The sequence below is a fragment of the Solanum lycopersicum genome, chromosome 8 (assembly GCF_036512215.1).
Source record: "Solanum lycopersicum chromosome 8, SLM_r2.1".
Classification (NCBI taxonomy): Eukaryota; Viridiplantae; Streptophyta; class Magnoliopsida; order Solanales; family Solanaceae; genus Solanum; species Solanum lycopersicum.
This window is the reverse complement of record NC_090807.1, coordinates 65,992,561-66,013,915: the sequence shown is the minus strand read 5'-3', so window position 1 is coordinate 66,013,915 and position 21,355 is coordinate 65,992,561. Positions and strand designations below refer to the sequence as shown.

The 21,355-nt window shown below is 29.5% G+C and overlaps 3 protein-coding genes across 4 annotated transcripts; 1 reads left to right on the top strand and 2 right to left on the bottom strand.

Annotated features, from left to right (window-relative positions):
• Positions 1-1,022: 1,022 nt before the first annotated feature.
• LOC101264452 (osmotin-like protein OSML13) lies at positions 1,023-3,131 on the bottom strand. Its single transcript, XM_069287820.1, has one exon. It carries the CDS (start codon positions 1,515-1,517, stop codon positions 1,023-1,025), a length of 495 nt encoding a protein of 164 aa, XP_069143921.1. The 5' UTR covers positions 1,518-3,131.
• A 5,326-nt stretch (positions 3,132-8,457) lies between these two features.
• On the bottom strand, positions 8,458-9,397 carry LOC101266146 (thaumatin-like protein). Its single transcript, XM_004245584.5, has one exon. The coding sequence runs from the start codon at positions 9,330-9,332 to the stop codon at positions 8,670-8,672; it is 663 nt and encodes a 220-aa protein (XP_004245632.1). The 5' UTR covers positions 9,333-9,397; the 3' UTR covers positions 8,458-8,669.
• A 3,320-nt stretch (positions 9,398-12,717) lies between these two features.
• On the top strand, positions 12,718-20,199 carry LOC101266438 (transcription factor MYB3R-2-like). 2 transcript variants are annotated; one of them, XM_004245585.5, is made up of 10 exons: positions 12,718-12,857; positions 14,228-14,370; positions 14,494-14,560; positions 14,914-14,971; positions 15,182-15,276; positions 15,379-15,482; positions 16,172-16,300; positions 17,537-18,733; positions 19,619-19,672; positions 19,760-20,199. In XM_004245585.5, the coding sequence occupies exons 2-8, from the start codon at positions 14,255-14,257 to the stop codon at positions 18,726-18,728; spliced, it is 1,761 nt and encodes a 586-aa protein (XP_004245633.1). In that variant the 5' UTR covers positions 12,718-12,857; positions 14,228-14,254; the 3' UTR covers positions 18,729-18,733; positions 19,619-19,672; positions 19,760-20,199. The 2 variants fall into 2 exon arrangements, with proteins under 2 accessions (XP_004245633.1, XP_010325422.1); XM_010327120.4 differs by having other exon boundaries at positions 12,753-12,902.
• Positions 20,200-21,355: the final 1,156 nt, after the last annotated feature.

Sequence of the window (21,355 nt, the reverse complement as noted above, 5' to 3'; positions counted from 1 at the left end):
AGTTTCTTCTATTCAAAATTAAGATGAGTTGTCACCATACTTTTAGAATTTTTGATTTTTTTATGCAAGAATAAGACTTACGAGAACAAATGGTAATCAAAATAAGATAGGAAAAAGGGTCAAATTTCCTTTTTTTTTCGCCTAACTTATTTTATTAACTAATTCATATTTAGTTGTGTCTAAAACAGGTTTAACTGATAAAGGTTAAATAAAAAAAAATGTTACTACTGTGTTGATTTATCAATTTTGGGTTATTGAATTAACCGTCTTAGAATATTAGTTCAGCTTCCAATTTTAAAATTTTAGTTAATGATTAAATCAATAACCTAATAAAATTATATTAAAACTACTTTTTTTTATTTTTATTTCTATTTATATAATAATGACTTTATTTAAACTTCAAATACAAAACCTATTTTCTTTTGCATTTTATAATCAATGTATTGATGCTGATGTGTTTTGTGCACTTGTTAAAGTTGTGTTATTATATTATTTTAATATTAATATAATAAATGAAGCAGTGTTTTTGCTTGTAAATTTCTAGATTTCTATTTATGAAGTTCTGACTTAAACGTATCTAACGAATAATTAAATAAAAAATCAAGTATTTAAGGATCGATAGTTGATTATCTAAATTATTGATCATTGATTTAGCATGTTTATAAATAAAAAATCGATAAACTAAACCACAAAATCTAACCAGTAAACATTGAGACCATATCGAATACACCTACAAGTAATTCATTAATAAGTTTCAAATTCAATATACAACAACAAAAAAAAAAGGCAAGAAAATGTTGAAGTAAAGTAAATAACGACACACGATTATTAAAGATATTATTATTTGTTCATCAATGATCAAAATATATAAGTTGAAGGGAGTGTGTATACATTACACAAATAAGATATTATTATCTCACCCAACATAAATAGTTTAACAAACCTTTTAAGATACTTATTGTTTTGGTAATTTTTCATACCATATAATTTGTAGCAAAATATGCTTTATATTGTGGCATTAATTATGGGCAAAAAACAACCTTATAATTTGTACTATCACTAGGGCAAGCAAATGTGCTAGTAGCATCATCTTGTGGGTAGCTATAGGCATCAGGGCATCTCTGTTTGAAAAATTTCGACCACTCAGTAGGACTACATGGACCTTGGGTGCAACAATATTGTTGTCCTCCAAACGTGGTACAAGGATTGTTACATCCTCCGGTTACTTTAAGTTGACTAGGGCATTCACCGTTTATATTGGCGGTGCATTGAATTGAGTGGCATTTTCCTCCACTGGAATTGGTTGTGGCGAAAGTCATCGGTATATTAAATCCATCGACTAAAGAAATGTCCCAGAAATCTAGGTTGTTAAACTGGTTCAAGGCGTATTCGGTCAAGGTGTTTGGCGGTTTACCCCACCCGGTACACTGCAAGACTCCACCACAATCACCAGTCTCACAAGAACCTCTACCAGCACCGTCAAAGTTGCATTTAGTACGACCCCATATACGTGCCATCTTAGTGCCCCTCAGTGCATTGATGGTCCAAGTCTGGCCTTGATTGAGACGTTGAAAAATCTTTTTTTTTTCATGTTTCTTGTTTATTTTAAATTTTATATATTTGTTTGTTTGTTTTTTTCTCTGAAAGAACGTTTCTCTCTTCTTCTTTTTTTTATTATTTTATTTTATCATTATTTTTAGTATATTATTATTTTATAGTTTTGTCTTCTTCTTTTCTTTTTTTTTTTCCAATTATTTTGTACTAATTTTGTTATTCTTTTATCGTTTTTTTTAATTGTGTTGTTATTATTTGTTTTGAAACATTTTAAGGGTTCGGGATTCCTATTAGTATCTTAGGAAGGTGTAAGGCACCCAAAACACTCCGTTAACTTACGGTTTTCCAATGATTAACTATTTGATTATTTTTATTTTTAACCTTTGCAAATTTATTTGAACTTTTAACATGACTTACTTAGCCAAACTTAGCCAATTTTGAAATATTTATTGTTTATCTTGCCAGTTTACGAAACCATTTCAAAGTTAAGCTTACTCAAGGTTTTATCTAAACAAGCCTTACGAATTTGAAACAATTTATCATTTAGAAGTTAGTTTTAAAAATTTTTAGGTTTGATAAAATAACAGGCGTTCGATGAGGGTTTGGAGTTTCCTAATCCTAAGCTTACGGCATTGAAAACAAAATAAGATAAGCAAATAGTAAAGAGAAGGATAGAGAGAGAGAGATTTGGGTCCAACTCCGGGTTCTGTTATCCTTGACCGAATGTTGGACCCACCTGCCTTTGGGTTTTTTAGCCCATTTCTGTACCTGTCCTAATCTAAACATACAAACATAATATAGAAAACAAAAAAACGATATTTTTGTGAAGTTAACTTTTTAATAAATGATAAATATAATAAATTTCAAAAATCAAATATATTTGGACGACTACTTAAATGTTTCAGTTTATTTTTTGAGCCAAATTTTTATCAGTGTGAATTGAATTGATTCAAAATTTGAAAAAGAAAAATATTTTCCACCTCAATTTTTCTATATATTTTGTGTAAAAATGATTTTTTTTTCCCGAAGTTCTTAAAGCAAACTTGACAATATCACAAAATATTTAAATTTCATTACTTCAAAATGATCTAAATATTCCTGCTGAATATGATGTTAGTTTATAATGAAATTAGACGAGAAATTCCTGAATATGACTGCCCACGTGAATTTTAGTTTTTCTTTGACAAAGAAAAACATGGCAACTACTTATTAATTTTTTTAAATTGATCAAATATTTATTTTCAAAAATAATTAATTATTAAGAGTATAATTAAAAAATTATTATAATTTATACATTAATTTTACAAAATAACAAATATTACGAACTAACTATTTTATAATAAAAATGACATATAAAAAGATACGGAATAAAAATAATCACATATATCAATAATATTACATCGGAATAATGATGAGGAAAATTTTCCACGAGTCACTATTCCACGTCCGCATTTAATTCTTCATGAATATTTTTTGGTCTTTTTGGGAACCTTCTCCTAACTTTACTCGTATCGAATTTAACTAAATCTAAATTCTTATTAAAAAATTCTATATTAAAAATATAATATTTGTGATTTAAAATTGTGAACATCTAATTTTTTATCAAAATATAAAGAATCAAACACCAATTTTTTTAAAAAAAGGTTATATTTAAAATAAAATAAAATAATAATAATAAATTGTAAATTAATAAAACTAATAAAATCAATTATAGTTTATTAATAAAAAAAGAATTGATAAATAGAAGTTGGGAATTTAAGTTATTTGTTAATTATCTAGTTTAAAAATAATTTAAGTTATTTGTTCACCTTATCCTAATTATTCCCAACTTTCTAACTTATTTTACTAAAAAGTTTCATTCCATTAATTTTGATTTTTTTTTCTTCTGACGTTCATTTGACTTTTTTTTTAATTTTTTTTTTAAATTTAATTTTCTATTATTATTATTTATTTATTTTATATCCTTATCTCAACCCCAATTCCCTCAACAATATTTCAAACTAAATCCTAATCCAACTCTATTACTATCCATTTAATTAGCATCAAACTCTCTCAGTTGAGAAGAAAACAGAGAATACAGACAAAGAAGAGACACAGACACACAGATACAGAGAGAAATATAGGGGAAAAAAACGAGTTATTTCTTTTGAGAATTAGGCTAGAGTCAGAAATTTGGAAATTTGATCGTGATTCCGAATTTGTGGATACAGCTCGCTTTTTGTGGTATCAATTTTCGCAGCGAGCTAACTATAAATTCTCGCGTGATTTAAATAATACTACTTCTATGAAAAATTGATTTTAATAGCAATCACATGTATTATATTATTGTTACGTTATTACTATTATTATGTTTTTTTTAGATAGATTTTGCAATTTATGTTGCTTCATGATATTGAGTTGTTGAATTTAAATAGATTAATATATATTTTCGTCTATTTTCACTTTAGAAGATTTTTGTTGAATTAATTGTATACTTGTTAGATTAGGATATAAAAATAATAACTAATAAATAATTTTTTTTCAAAAAGAAAAACTAATCTAAGTAGAATTGTAATTAAAAGGTAAATAAATTTCATTTAGAGATTAATATTATAAACTAATAATAATAATAAAAATAATAATAATAATAATAACAGAAGTAAAAATTGAGAAATGATATAAAGAGAAAAGAGATTTTAAAAAGAAAAAGAAAAAAAAAGGGGCATGAAAATATAATAATAAAAAAAACATAACAAAATTTTTTAACAAAAACAAAAAAAAAAGAACGTAAATTAAAAAAAAATACAAAAACGTAAAAAATAAAAAGGGAGAAGTAAGAAATAAAAAATAGAAATTTAAAATTAATAAAATAAAACGTTAAAAAAAAACAAATAATAACAACACAATTAAAAAAAACGATAAAAGAATAACAAAATTAGTACAAAATAATTGGAAAAAAAAAAGAAAAGAAGAAGACAAAACTATAAAATAATAATATACTAAAAATAATGATAAAATAAAATAATAAAAAAAAGAAGAAGAGAGAAACGTTCTTTCAGAGAAAAAAAAAACAAACAAATATATAAAATTTAAAATAAACAAGAAACATGAAAAAAAAAAGATTTTTCAACGTCTCGATCAAGGCCAGACTTGGACCATCAATGCACTGAGGGGCACTAAGATGGCACGTATATGGGGTCGTACTAAATGCAACTTTGACGGTGCTGGTAGAGGTTCTTGTGAGACTGGTGATTGTGGTGGAGTCTTGCAGTGTACCGGGTGGGGTAAACCGCCAAACACCTTGGCCGAATACGCCTTGAACCAGTTTAACAACCTAGATTTCTGGGACATTTCTTTAGTCGATGGATTTAATCTGCAAATTAGAAATTCGGGTAAGGAATTCTGTTGACCGAAGGGAAGGTATTAGGCACCCCTCGAATCCCGTGGTTCTAGCACGGTCGCTTTATTAACTTTAATATGACCTGACTTAATTTTGGATATTATATTTTTTAAACTAATTATAAAATTGTTATTTATCCTCAAATTTATTTTAAACTTATTTCAAACTGGCTTATTTATTTTAAAGGGTGTTTATTTTTATTTTTATTTTTGTGTAATTTTAAAATTGAACATCCGTATATATTTTTTTTGCTTATATTTGTATGTTTTTAATTTTTAATGTTATAATAGGTAGAATATATATAGATATCTAATTTCTAAGAATTAGAGTTTGTGTAAAAAGGACATATTTAGAGTTCAAGTTAATTTAGGATTACATATTTTAGATTTTATCGAGACTCAATACAGATACCAGATATTAATTTCTACTGCAGGGTCTATTTGGGAGTGGCGCTTCTAACATGATTTTTTTCATATCCAAAGCTCGAATTCGAGATTTCTGATTAAGGTAAAGCATTCTCACTAGTGCACCACAACTCATGTTGGTCATATAAAATTTTTTAATTTTTGTGATAATATTATTTTCTTCTAAAAAGTCTCACTCAATTAAGAATATTCTTAACACTATATTTAGCTTCTTCTATTTTTCAATTATATATTAATATTTATTTGCACATATTAAATTCATAATTTAAATTGCAATTGACCGCATGCAAATCAAAGTCTTCGTCAAATACGACGAGTCGTACACATGCCTTAAAATTTGAGGGGCTTATTTTTTTAGCAATAATATACTTATAAGTAATTTCAAAAGTAAGTATCATCTATTTCAATTTTTAGTTTAACAGTATAAGATTTAAATGATTTTTTTATTTAATTTCAATTATCATATCAAGTCAAAAAATAAGATAAATAAATGGAAAATTGAAAGTACTATTTATTGAATAAAAATAAACTATTTCATGTGAAAGAAAAAAAATAACTTTCCATCACTTTTTAAGAAATATATTAGTAGCAACTTTGTATTCTAAAAAAAAATATAGAAGAATGGACTTTCTTTAAATTTTAAATAGTACTTATTTGAATTATAAAATAATCTCAATTAATGTTCTATTTTTTTTCCAAGAGATATATTATGGTTTAAAAATTAATCCATGATGTGGAAAAATGATCAGGAAATTTTCCCACAAACCACTATATAACTTCTTCTTTTCTGTACTTTTGAATTCGATTAAATTAAAAATTTTGTTAAAAAATTCAAATTGAAGATATAACTTTCAACTTTAATGAAAATTTTAGATCAACATTTAAATTTGAGATTACTGGAAAAAAAATTGGCATGTATTACTTATGTAATAATAGTTATTAACTATTTGTTTTAGAATTATCAAAATTCCAGTATAATTAGGTGATTCTTTTTTGGGACATTGTGGGGTTTCAACTTTCAATTTACAAGACTAGCAAGACTTGCTGTTGATAGGTTAGAAAAGTCTTTGTAAGAAATGAATTGTATTATTTTTCAAAAAAATTATAATATAAAAGAAGATATAAATACATGTGTAATGATATATTATCTAATTAAAATAATAAGTATTTTAAAGTTAAAGTATATTACTAAATATAAAAAAGATATTTATCATTTATTCAAAACTGATTAAAGAAAATCACATAAATTAAAATGAAAGAAATACAGCCTTATTTTCTCAAATTAGTGGAAATAGTTAAAATTTGAATTTGAAATAATGACATTGCAAACCCGTATTGTATATATAATATATCAAAAAGCTATATACCTATAGGGAAATATAATTAATATATAAATTTTTCTCGTCAAGTAAAAAAGTGTTAATACATATCTTAATATATAGATATTCATTCAAATTCAAATGTCTTAATTTTAAGGAAAGTATTAGAAACAATTAAATGCTTACAACTAAACGAAACAAAAAATTCAATCTGTCGGTGGCATTTACTGACACTAAAAGGGAATAATTAGAAATGTTCATTTTTTAAAAAATAAAATAAAAATAGAAATCTCCTATAACCAAAAACGACATTTTCTATTAATTTACCCTTTATATATTTTTTATCACTTTTAAAACACAATCCTAATTTTTAGGGAAAAAATAAATTAATTCTTCATATCTTGATTTTTAAATTGACTAGGATTTTAAAATGAACTTTGTCTTTAATAATGTTGATAATTAATATGAGACAAAGTCGGAGAATACTTAATGGCTTTAGTCATGTTGCTCAGAAAGAAATGTTTAATTAGTTATATACTACGGAAAAGGGTTAAAATATTCTTAAACTATCAGAAATAGATTTACCCTTAAATTATATTTTGATTTAAAACTATTTTTCTATCAAATTATTGGGTCAAAAATACCCTTCTTATTTTTTTTACCCTTTTCCGTATATATTTTTAAAAAAGACATTTTGATGAAAATTTTTAGAAATTGGAGCAAAAAGCATTAGATGATCATAATAATACATATTGCAAATATTTGACTGCAAAGCTAAGTCTTTGTCAATAATAAATATGAAGCTATTGCAATTTGTGGTCCTCATGCATTGGAAATAGTATGCATAGCCTTTTAATTAAGATGTACATTGAGTTACATAGCTGGAAAGTCGTCGTTTATTAAGAGTGTTTTATTTATTAATGTGAATTTTTTAAATACAAATTTATATTTAATCGAGATTTAATATGAATAATTAAACACCAAAATTTAAATTTAAGAAGGTACAATAATTTACCCCTCCTTTTGTTTTTAACTAGCTAGATCGAATTGTATATATAGGTAATCATAATATTCAAATTGTGCAATATTTGACTGTGTATAGCTAAGTGGTCAATTTATAGTTGGTCGTCATCACTAGAACTTTATAGCCTTTTAACTCTTCTTTGAAAAATTAAATTGATTAGAATACTTTAAAGAAATTAATTTAATTTCATGTGAAAAAGTAATTTTAAGCCACTTAATTAATTTCATGTACTTAATAATGGGAACGAGGAATATAAAATTATATTGGGTGAAGCTTCCACAAAGAGAATCCTTAATATTATAATATTATATAATACTTTTTGTTCTGAATTAAATCTCGATGATTTTTAAAATAAAATCTAGCTCGCTTAATTAAGAGTGTTCATAATGTTAATCGTAACTTCTCTTACTTTTCAATTATATGGCAAATGTGAAGTTTTGCACAACTAGAAAGCAATCTCCTTCTCGAATTAAGTTTCATGTATGCATGACTTACCACTTTATTCCTCGAATAATTTTACATAGCTCATCACTAAAATCGTCGATTCATGTGTTGAAATGGATATTAATTATCTGTCACGTATAGTTTTCAAATATTTATGATCATCGAAGTCCATATATAATGCAAGCTCCTATTATTATTAATTTTTGTCTAGCTTTTCATAGAGGGTGAAAGACGGATCAGACTCAATACCATGCATCTTCATACTCATCTCGTCAAAAGCTATTAACTTAAACCTTGAGGGAAACTTAAAAGTGACCAAATCATCATAAAGATATTCTTTATTTTCCTTTTATTCATCACAAACTAAGGAACTACATAGTACTTCCATATTATCACTATATATATGATGAATAAAAACATCATATTTTTCCTTGACTTAGTAATTAATCCTCCTAGCAAGGAGAATAACATAGCCTTATTCAAATTATTAATACAAAAGGATATATAGATAGGCAGATAGATATTTAAGGACAGAATACAACCCTATAATTAGTACCAGCAGGGCAAGTGAAAGTACTAGTTTGATCATCCTTAGGGTAACTATATGCATCAGGACACCTCTCCTTAAAAAATCTCGAAAATTTAGTCGGACCACAGTTACCAGAGTTACAACAATATTGATCAGTCTTAAAAACAGTACAAGGGTTGTTACATCCTCCGGGAGCTTTCAATTCATTAGGACATTGTTGATTAATTTCCGCTTTACACGTTATGCCACGGGTGCACCCATTGGAAGTTGGACTAAATTCCATAGGAACATTAAATCCATCGACAAGAGAAATATCGAAAAAATCTTTATTTGCAAATTGGTTTAGGGCATATTCAGCTAATGTATTTGGTGGTACACCAAAAGATTTACATACAAGAAGACCATTACAATCTCCAGTTTGGCATTTTCCCTTACCGGATGCATCGAAATTGCATCCGGTACGGCCCCAAACTCGAGCTTGTTTAGTCCCCGGAGGGGCGTTTATCGTCCACGTTTGGCCACGATCGAGGCGTTTGCCGCCTCCGGCTGGGACTCCGGCAGCCCAAACGGTGTAGGGACAATTGTTACGAACTAAAATTGTGGCTGCATTGGCATAGGTGAAAAAAAGGGAAAAGAGAATAAAAATTGAAGTTTTCATATTTTTATTTTTTGTGTGACTACTAATAAATTGGGATGAGTGATTTTTTATGAGGGAGTAATAATAATTAGAAGGGTATTTATAGGGTAAAAATGGGGCACCAATATAGTTGGTAAGTAACTAATTTGTTTGAAATTTTAGTTTGTGATAATGTAATGTAATGTTTTGAGTAGACTAGTACATTATTCTATCGAGGGTGCAAGGTGTGGCTACTAGAAGTTGTAGAAAATGTAGCTAGGGTCTATTATTCAAGCTTGGATTTTATTTTTTACTTTTGAATAATATGTATATATATATATATTTATTTTTTTTACGTATCAGAACGAAGTTCGATTAAATTTAGATACGCGCTTTAAAGTTGTATATTGAGTATAAAACGTTTCCTAACAAAAATAACTATGTACTTAAGAGACTCGAACTCGAAACATCTGATTAAGAATTAATGAAATAGAATACTTATCACTTCACGGCCAAAAGCGAAAAAGAAAAATCAAAGTCAAGAACAATGAACTTAGAATTTGGATGGTACATAAATTCAAACTTTTTTAGATAATCATGCAAGTTTAAGGACCTCTATTTAGCAACAATCGAAAGGCTATGCACACATGAACATTATATTGCTTTGTGATTTACATAAGTGACTTTTTTCAGTATCCACATTTGATATTCATATTGAATTTTAACACTCTATAAATAATAAAAATCGTGATTGAATTCGATCGAAATCTTAAATTAAAAATTTGAATCAAAATTACTGAATTCTTATTCGTCAATATTTAATGATCTGTATTAGTGCCCCTCGAATCAATAAAGTTTAAAAGATGGTGACTTGTTAAGTGTACAAAAAAATCAAAAGAAAAATAGAGACTTGAAAGTAAGAAATATCAAAGTTTACTAAATATGAAAGAAAATTGTTAACTACCTTGTACAAAATTAGGTGGTGGAAAATTCGTCTTCAATCATATAAAGGCATTTTTATAAAAGTTATGTCATAGACAAATGACTGGCCAAAAAGTTATATATTTGCTAAAATAAAAGGTTTAAAATTAAATAATTTTTAAATATAAAATATATTAATCTTTATGAAGTAGATTAAAAAGAGATGTATTTATATTAAAAAGAATAAAGACTTTTAAAAAAATAATTATAAATAAGAACAAAACTCGAATAATATAGGAAATTTGTAGAAAGGATAATGTCTCCAAATAAAATATGGGACGACTCAAGCAAACAGTGCTACAATTCAAACGCAATTAACAAGTGAAATAAAAAATTTGTCAGAAATTTCAAAATCAACAAACGATTTATGAGGTTCAAAAATTTATAAGAGTTTCATCTTTCTTCTGCATTCTAATATCTCATTTCCAATAATACGTTTTAATACACTTTGTCTCAAATACAAATAGTAAATGAGTCAATATATAACGTAAAATAACGGCGATATACGATAAATATGGGAAATCTAAGCATGTGTGAACATAACACATAATAAGTCATCCATTATTTACTGATTTATGGTAAATTAAGTAAGGAAGAACGTGACATTTTATTATTATTTAATGAAAGAAAATACTTTGAGAATATATTAAACATGACTAAGAGAATTCAATATTTTATACATTTTAATTTATGGCACATTAATATAGTTTTTCCACTTCTGTAAAAAATATTTTAACTTAAATTACACTTTATCTAGTTTCTAAAGACGAAAATATTAATTTTCAAACAATAATTAGTCTAAACTGATTAATTGAGCTAAAAAGGTAAAAATTGATGAGATTGTATACCAAGAAGATTATTATAAAGTAGTTTACTATGAGAACATATTATTGCAAATGAGTGTATTGATACTTTAACCTAAATTAATGTGCCAAGCTAATGTATTTTTTATCAATAGTTTACTGGACTGATATAAAAAATAAAGGGATTTTTCCCCTCGAAATTTTGATCAAAATTTATTATAATCGTATTTTATTTATGTTATTTTATGTTTTAGTTTTTTCTATTCTTTTAATTTTAATAGCTTTTTATTTTAAAAAATTAATTTATTTTAAAATAAAAAATATATTTAATATTTAAAAAAAATTAATAAAATTTTCCGACCATAAATAAAATATCATATGCAACTTATAAATTAAATGAAAAAAAAAACTTATTTAAATGTAAGGAATATTTTTAAAATTTAGCTAAAAAGTTTCCCAAGTTACGAGGGAGGGAATATGGATGTTCATATTTTGGATAAAATTGATTCGGAAAGCTCAATCAAATTGATTAAACAAAATAATTTGTTTTTTATTTAATTTTACATTTTTTAAATTAGATAATAGTTGGCTTTCCTTAAAAAGCTCAAAAAAAAATTAATCAAATATATATTATGAACAATTTTAAATATTGTATATATGCTTTCGTCAAGATTTATATATATAAAAATTGTTCAACACAAGAACATCTATTTTATGTATCAATTTTATTTATGTGAGTTTTTTACGAGATTAGGAATGTCATTGCCACTTCCTAGTCAGGGACAAAGTGGTGAATTTCAACGCTTTGTTCACATTAAATTTAGTCTTTGAAAGTTTTGTAACGTCATCCGATCTAATTATTTTTTTGTTTGAATAACTTGTTAATTTTTTCTTCCCTTTTATATGAATCAGTTCTTTTATGTTTTATATATGATTAATAACTGAATAATCGAATAAAATCACATTGAAATCGATAACAATCAAGCTGATAAATGTATATTATATTAGGTTTGATTTGATTTTGATTTTGATCAATAACTAACCCTAATCGACTTGTGAACACTCATAGTTGATGATAGTAATGGTTGTAGTTGAGTTGAGGACGGTAGTTATGGACGTTAGATGATGGTGATAATTATGACTGAAAATAGATGAAACAGTGATGATTTGTTATCTCTATAAAATTCTTAAATAATAAACATAAGACTTCCATATAAATTTCAATCATTCCGACTCATTTAGACCCATTAAGTACGGTAAAGATCAACACGTGAGTAATTAAAAACTCATTCACAGTATTTCAAACTTGCATTTGTTAACATTAAACATTTTACAAAACACGTGAATTATTAACCATGCAAAAGAATTCCAAATTTGCAGAATTCGACCATCCTTCTGTGACTGAATTCAATAAAGTCATATCGATAACTTTTAAATCCGTTACTAACAAAAACTATTTGTATGCATATATACAAAAAAAAATTGGCTTATTTTTTTAGTCTAGTTGAAAAATATATTATCTCGAGATAAATTATTACCCTAAAGAGAGACGGAGCTAGAAATCGAGTAATATAAAAAAGAGGTAAATGAAACGGCGTTAAAAAAAAAAAGTCCTTCCTCAACCCCACAGCTTGAGTGTGTTTCTTCTATAACACACTACTTTTGTATATATATTTTCAAATCCAACAAATCCGTCAGTTACTCTTCAGAATCTTCTTCAGTTTCCCGCTACTCTCTCTCTCTACAAATTAATATCTTTAAACCCTAACTTCACTCAAAAACGGTCAGTTACATTCAATTATACTCTCTTTCTCTCTCTACAATTTAGGTACATTTTTTTTCTGATTTTTATTTAGATTTTACGAATTCGAAGCAATTTTAGCTGTTTTGTTCATCATTGTATGTTTTCAAGCTGTTTTATTTTGGATTTTGCGGTTTTTTGTTCGTTCGTTAGGTGTGAATCTGGTTGTTGTGAATTTTTGATCCTGTTCGATTGATTGATGGAATGTTAGTGTAAAGTTTTGATTTTTTTTAGTTAAGAGATGTAAAAAAGGGGATTTTTTTGTGTGTTTTATGCACCTGGGTGCATCTATGGAAAGGAATAGATATATGAAAATTGTATTGGAATGAGTGAGTTTGAGTGGTTAGGAATGATTTATATAGCGGATCTGTACTGGTTTGGGGTTCAGGTGTACTTCACTGAAACAGTTCATTTAATTTGACTACTCTGATTAGCTATATCTGTATCTAGGTTTTAGGTGGATTTTTATGTGTTTTATAAATTTGTTTTTGTATCCATTCCCTGTTTATTTCGAAGCTTTTCAAGTGTTTATCTGCATTTCGTGGCATCTTGTTCATTATTGTATGTTTTTAAGCTTTTTTGGGGGGAATATATTTTTTTTTGCTTATTTGTGTTTTTTATTAAGGGGTTAATTCTCTTCGTTTGGAAAATCTCGTGATGTTTGATTGCTGAAAAAAATGCTAGTTTAAAGTTTTGATCTTTGTGTTGAATTTTGAGTTTTTTTTGCTTAAAATTTGGACTTTTGTGTGTTCTAAGGTTCTTGAGGAGGTACTTTAGGGATATTCATGAAATTGAAATTATGAAGTTGATTTGTTTGGCTACTATGCAAAAATGATGTTCGTATTGCATAAATTGATTTATATTGGGATTGAGCTTGAGTTGATACAAATGATTTTGATAGAAGATCTTTACTAGTTTGGGGTCAAGGTGTGGTAATTGATTGATTAGTTCCTGAGGAGCACACACATCTTTATTGTCTTTCTCTTGCAGAGCTGTGAGATATTTGATCGTATTACTGGATTGTTGGGAATTCTTTCCATACTTTTGTTTGGGTGCCTTGAACATTTAGGATTTATGACATATGTTTGTTTTGTTGAAAAAGATTCTATTTTCTTACTTGGTGTAACTAATAGCTCTCGCGACTTCCATGTCTAGATAAAAGTAGAGGGTTATAAGTTGACAGCTAGTATAAACGTAGTCTAGCATTATACTGATTGTCGGGCACAACATGTTTACTGATGCGAATAGAGCAAAATGTGGTTTTAATTTCTATAACTGTTCTTGTTTTTCTTCATTAGCTTGTGCATTTGAGCATTTGTTCTTACTTCTTCTTTGTCGTAATTGTTTTGCAGTTTAAGGATATTCTTTGGCTGCAAGACATGGTACAAGTTAAAGAGGAAGCTCCAACTCTGGACATTGGTGGATTCATTTCTTGTTCATCTCTCTCAGATAGCAGTTATGAGGCTAGCACTCCGAGATGCTCCTCCGAGCCTGGGTATGCTGAAACCTTTGATTTTTTTCTGTCTTTGAACAGTTGGGCCTCAAATAAGGTCTTTCAAACAGATACGCTGATTGATGCAATTTTAGTTTTCACTTCAATTGTTTAATCCTATTTCAGTTCCAGTTGTCGAAGGAGCTCAGGTCCAACTAAGCGTTCTTCTCAGGCAGGCTGGACAGAAGAAGAGGTAAAAGGCTAGTCGCTAGAGCTTTTGTTGTACCTATATGTTGTTTGATTTCTAGTGCATTAATTCTCCATTGAAGTATCCTGCATACATGTATGATGGTTTTTATAACCTTGTGATGAGAGTGTGTCTCCGTGATAGTTAGGTACTTATAGAAGTATCTGTATGAGTTGTCATCTCCTTTTTCCTTTTGGGTTCTGATGCACGTGGATGCTTAGGATGTATAATTGAGCTAAGGAAAGGATAAAGATAGATTTTGTTACTCATAATATCAGTTTAATTTACTCATTTTTACTATTTCCATAGGCTCATTTTCTTTGATCTAGAAATTTCTGACATCTTTATTTCTTTCACAGGACAATCTGTTGACTGAAGTGGTGGAACGGTTCAAAGGAAGAAACTGGAAAAGAATTGGTAAAACTATTTACTCTGTCATGCTCTATACTTTTCAGCTAGGTTAACCACAAAGACCTTCACTTTTTGCTCCAAGTCACTTTATGACTTGGTTTCCATATTTTGAATACCTGACTATTTCATGGAGTAACTTATACTGTTGTATCTATGAGCAAAATTTGTCTGCTGAACATTTTGTGTGGTTTTATTGTGTTCTCTTTTGTTCTATAGCTGAGTGCTTGAATGGAAGGACTGATGTGCAGTGCTTGCATCGCTGGCAGAAGGTTCTGAATCCTGAGCTTGTAAAGGGTCCTTGGACAAAGGAGGTATTAAACAGTTCTACATCCATTGGTTTTCTACGAGTTGTATTCCAATTATCAATACTTTGATTATTAAAGACAACTGTTTTGTTCTATTTGGAATTTCAGGAGGATGACCTGATTATTGAGTTAGTTGAGAAACATGGCTGTAAGAAGTGGTCCTCTATTGCAAATTCTTTGCCTGGTCGCATTGGCAAGCAGTGTCGGGAAAGGTCAGTTTCTAACTCCGCCTAAATCTGTTGCTAGGCCACAGCTTCTATTTATACCTCCGACTAATTTACATGATCATAAACCCAGAATTTTTCAAAAGGCTTCCTGGAACATCTGTAGTTATGTTGCTTACAGAGTTATTCCTTGCCATCAGAACTCATTTTGTCTCACTTTTCTCTCGTGTTTTGCAGGAATTGTATCTTTTTGTCTTATTTTCACTTAGTCCTACTGGATTTTTTGTCCTGTTGAGGCCCTGCTCGTTTGTAGGAGCATTGTATTTCTTGTTATCTATTGCTTGATATATTGTGTGCGTCTTTTCAAAGCAATTAATCAATCAACTACTGCCCCAATTCGTAGTAGGGGTTGGCTATATGAAAAATCCATAATTTGGGGCACAACTCTTCTTTATAAGGATTCAAACTGGCTATGTTTTGCACATAGGCAGATTTCTCTTTTGTAAGTGAATAAGAAAAAGCATGAAAACTGGGAGCCTGCTAAATATTTGGTTACTGCAATTTAATGGTATATTATTCGTTGGATTTTGCAGTTAAAGCTTAAAAGGAGATCCACATTTCTATGTTCTGTTCCTTTTGAATAAGAAAATGACATTGGTTGATTAATTGCAAGTTATCATAGTTGTTTCAGTCTGCTATGTTCACTAACGTTGTGAGATCGTCCATGAATGTCACAGGTGGCATAATCATCTTGACCCAACAATAACAAAAGATGCCTGGACTGAACAGGAAGAAATGGTCCTATGCCACTATCACCAATTATACGGAAATAAGTGGGCTAAAATTGCGAAGTTTCTTCCTGGAAGGTATTCTTATAAAACTATTCTTCTATTATGTATATCAGTGTCTGATTTTGAGATTCCTTGGGCATTCGTAAAATGTGGATCAAGTAATTTGTTATATCTATCACCCTCTCATACCAATGGCAGATCGTTTGGAGTGCATGATTCTGAAAAGTCAGTATTAGTGTGGTATAACTTGTATGCCAAATCAAACACAACTTTTTGATTTTTAGGTTTCCTTGGTACATTGCTTACAGAGTGTATCAAAATCTTGGATACTACTCGAGTTTGTTCTAGGGAGATAAGTAGATAATTTTTATAATGAAGGCAGTGAAGGCATATGCAGCTTTCTCTTTACTTTTACTTCTTTTTATCTTATTCTCCAGTTTCACTTCCATCCAGACTTCTAAATCATTTTCTCCCAATATGGTTTCTTCTTTTACTTCTTGAGGTTCAAAACTATTCATGTCTGGAACTCTCTTAATATTTTATTTTGTCAATTTGACATGGAAAAAAAGTTGAAAGAATCATTTTGGGCCTAACTCCACCCCAATATCTAGTTCAAGAGGGAGGAATGCCCAAGACTATGTATGTAGATCAGCCATCTCTTTTTCATTCTATAGAGGGCTCTTAAACACTCTCGTCATGCCCAGGACTGAACATCAGGAGTATGGGCAATTCAAATAGGGGCCCAACATCGGGAAACAAGAATTGGGATGAGTTCTGGTATCACCAGGTAAAGAAATGGATCTTGGGACTAACTCAACCCCAAAAGCTAACTCATGAGTGGAGGATTTCCAAGGCCATATACGGAGACCACCTATCCCTCTTTCACCCTATGTGGAACTCTTCAACAATTTTAAACTTGTAGTAATAAGCTAAGTTTTTTTTTTTTGGTCAGATTGACCCTCGGCAAGCAAGTTAGGAGAACCAAATGGGGACAAAGTTAGTAATAGTATTATAACTTCTTTCTGCAGAAGCCTGGATATTCTAGGTATCGTAAGTGTACTTTTAAGGACTCAATCGTGCACTCTGTTTAATTCAGAGGATTGTCGTTCTTTTGTGCTAATAGCTGCAGGTACATGTGTCAATTTGTATCTATTAAGTCCAGTTTCTAATTTATCATGATTACTCTAAAATGATTTTTTTGCCTACGCTTGATGCGTTCTGCTTGAATGATTTTTGCTCAAGTATCATATAGGTACATATCTTTGATTAGTTCTCCTTTCTGATCTATTTTTCCTTTTGGCACTCTCTCAGGACTGATAATGCAATTAAAAATCATTGGAATTCCACTCTGAAGAAAAGATTGAATTTGAATTTACTAAGTAGGTTAGTGCCGGATATCAAAAGTGAGGGATCTCCGGACTTCTCAACTCACAAGAAAAATATGGAAATCAAGAAGCATCCAACACAGGCTCATAATGCAGAAACAGTCTTTTTGAGCGAGCAAACAGGAGTAGGTAATGCTGCTGATGCTTGCCCAACTGATTTGAGGATTGGATCTGCTAATTCTCCTCAAAATGGTTTGCATAAGGGTACTTCTTCATTGGGAACCTGTAAATCATCAGAACAGAAGGAGAGGGATCTGATAAAGCAATTTGGTGGAATACAATTTGTCAAGGCAGAAATTCTTCCAATAGGTGAGACAGATAAACAATGCCAATCCACTTTAAGTCTCACTAAAATATCATATCCTCTGTTGGACTCTTCTTTAGATGCTCGTTTGGATCCATCACACAACACCGGATGGAGTAGTTCTCAAGTTGAGGCTGTTCGTCCTACTTCTTTTGGGAGTATGTATGAATCTCCCAAAAGGTCTAGGTACGATGCTGCCAATGATCCTGACCATGATTTCTTGAGTTTGTCATTGGCTGCCTTCACCGAGGTTTCCTACGGTAACAAGAAAAACAGAACATATGATACACAATATTCTTTGGCTCTCAATCAGCCTGGCCGCTTGTGTTATGAACCACCAAAAGTAAAAGACCTGATGATTTCTTCAATGGATGAAAAACTTAGTAAAGACAACTTTATCGGGCAACATCATGGCCATCCACTTTGCTCTACACCTCCTAGTCTTAAGTTAACAGTCTCTGCTAATGGTAGCAGTCCAGAATCTGTGTTAAGGAACTCCGCAATGAGCTACACAAAAACTCCTTCAATCATAAGGAAGAAGAATTCAAGAATTGCAGAAGCTTCTGGTCATTCTAGTTGCACAGGCAGTACCACACCCATGCATTTTCTCGGGAGTGTACCTGACAGGGAAGACTCCTCAAACCTGAAGGACAGGATTTCTGGATGTAAAAGATCAGTTTCCGGAAAATCCCTTGGAAGACGGTTGGAATATGCCTTTGATGTGGAATGGGATTCCTCTAGATCTTGCACACCAGTTTCTGCAGTTCCACCTTGTGGACTTACTCTTGGTGCTAATACAATGTTAACACCATAAAACAGGTAAGTGAGGCATTTTCTTTTTTAGATTTTCCTTTATTTCAGCTTCTTCCTGCGCAGTTAGACGATTTTTATTATTTGAGAGCTTGAGCTCTACATGAGCATCTTTATTGCTGTAGTTCCAGTTAAAAGAGCAACTGATCTGATAAGCCTTAGAAAGATCTTAGCCTAACCGCATATTTATGGATGTGTATAAGTGCATTGCTTTCTGCATTTATTAGCACTAATCATAAAGGGTAATTTCTCATCAAATTACCTTGCATCTCTACTCGAACTTTTTAAGATCATTTATTGGAAGCTAGGGTAGATTTGAAAAAAAAAATTAATGCTTTGGTTTTCTAGAGCAACACTTGTATGGACCAAATTGATTTGGCTAAAAGGACATTTATTTTGGACCAGAGTAGTAAGGGTACTTCTTAGGCTGCTTGTATTGGACGACTAGAATAGAAAGCAACTTCAAATTGATGTTTGACATTGTTTTAGTTAAATCAATGTATAAAACAAGGGAACTCGTCAAGATTCTAGCTTGTTTGTCTCAAAGAACCGTTGAGCCTGCAGGTTTTCACGGCTTAAACAGACCTGAAGATGACCTTATGGTATAACGCTGAACAAATTTGTTATTTTCATTGCCTATCCCCTAATGGATTATTTTTGCATTTCCTTATTTGCAAAGCTGATAATAGTTTATGGCAGAAGGAGTGAAGTTGTATGTGCATAGATGTGTTAAATGTTTATGGGAATATTTGACCATTCTGCAAAGAGCGACGTCACATGTTTCCGCCTAAATGTTCATCTTTACTCCATCTGAACTAGTTTTGATCTAATCCTGCATTCTACTTCAGACTATATTTGTATTTTTTCTGTTGTAATTCTCTTTTTTGATTTTAGGATTGAGCTGCAGAGGATTTGTCTGGGGAAGCTTTTGTTGTAGATTACAAGCAGGTAAATTTTTATCATCTTCTCACAGTTGTTTCACGATTATTGCTAGTGCTCCTATTTGTATATCAATTGATCAATTCCAAATTGCAGTGTCAAACAGAAAACTCTCAACGCATGTCAATTTTCAAAGACCAGTGAAGCAATGACATATGCCCAAACACTTGACAGAAGTCCATACCGGAGCTGAAGAATTAATGAGAAAACATCGCGAAAGGTATAAAACTATATATGACAAACATGTAAACTTGATTAGGGTAAGATTCTCGTTTCAATTCTATGTGGATGTACACTCCGAAAAACTGTTTTTCCCTGTCCTATTTCAGAAGTCTAGGATTGGTTTTGTAAATATGCATTTTAACTCAATTTCACATCTGTTCAAAAAATGCGTTCCTAGTGTTTCTGCCATGGATAAATAAGGTGAAAATTAGTTGTAGTAACTAACTATTGGTTTGATAAGTTTCAAAATCTACTCTCACCTTGATTAGTTCATATTTTCATAAAGGAGGTCGGAGATCGATTTTCCTTCTCAATGGTATCGAAAGTGTGGTTTCTGAAATTATTATTTTATAGTGATTTTAGGATATGGACGTATATCGTCAGCATTTTTGGTAGACCATCATTTTCTCTAAATAACAGAATTGTCTTTTTAAAAAAGAGAGTTTTAGGATAAAATGATAAGAACCAATTATTGCTTTGTCTATCAATCATTTAACTAATAATATATCCTATAATCGTACTCCCTTTTTCTTTATTGAACGCTTTTTTTCTTTATGATAAGATAAGAGTTATAATCCCTATATTAATATTATCCTTTCTGATGTACGGTTTGATTATAAAACGGGAAATGGCAAAAAGTAAATATTTTTTCATTGTTTATTACATTTATTTTCTTTAAATCAAACTGAGCTATCTGTACCAGATTTTCAGTTAGGAAAAGAATTCTTGAAAATCGAAATCTCTTAAAGATGAGAATTCCACGTCAGCCTTGACGTTTGAAAATGACTCAAAATAAACTTATAACTCATGTGAAATTTTAATTCAAGAAAATTAATTAATAATTTTAAGTAATTGATATTTAATAATAATTAAATATCTATAATTATTTAATGAATTTTTAAATATATTTATTCATATTCGATATTTTTATTAAGTGATTGAATAAGTTACAAAAATACTATCAATTAACCACAATTAAGTGTTAAAAGCCTACATGCCAACACCTATCATACACCTACTTAACTTACTATAAACAGCGTCTGCAAACAAATTTTTACCAAATATATTTTTCACAATGCAAGGAGTATAGTTCAATGATCTTTTATAATTTTTCGAAAAAACTAATAACCATATCTAAACATGGTATAAAATGTAAACAAATACAAAGAATACATTAAAAATCATTATAAAATTTAAGAGCAACAAGTAGTACAAGTTTTTGGTAAGTGATATCTGGAATTATTATGTATATATGTTCATAGTAACATATAGATTCACCAAATCCTTATTTAACTATTTATAGAGCAACAATTTAATTATTATTTACTTGGTAAGCCATAGTCAATAAAATATATATATTACTATAATATATATATATAATATGTATTATATAATTATGGAATGTAATATAAGACATAAATCTTTGAAGATTTGTCCTAAAACATTCAAAAGATTTGAATGTACACATTA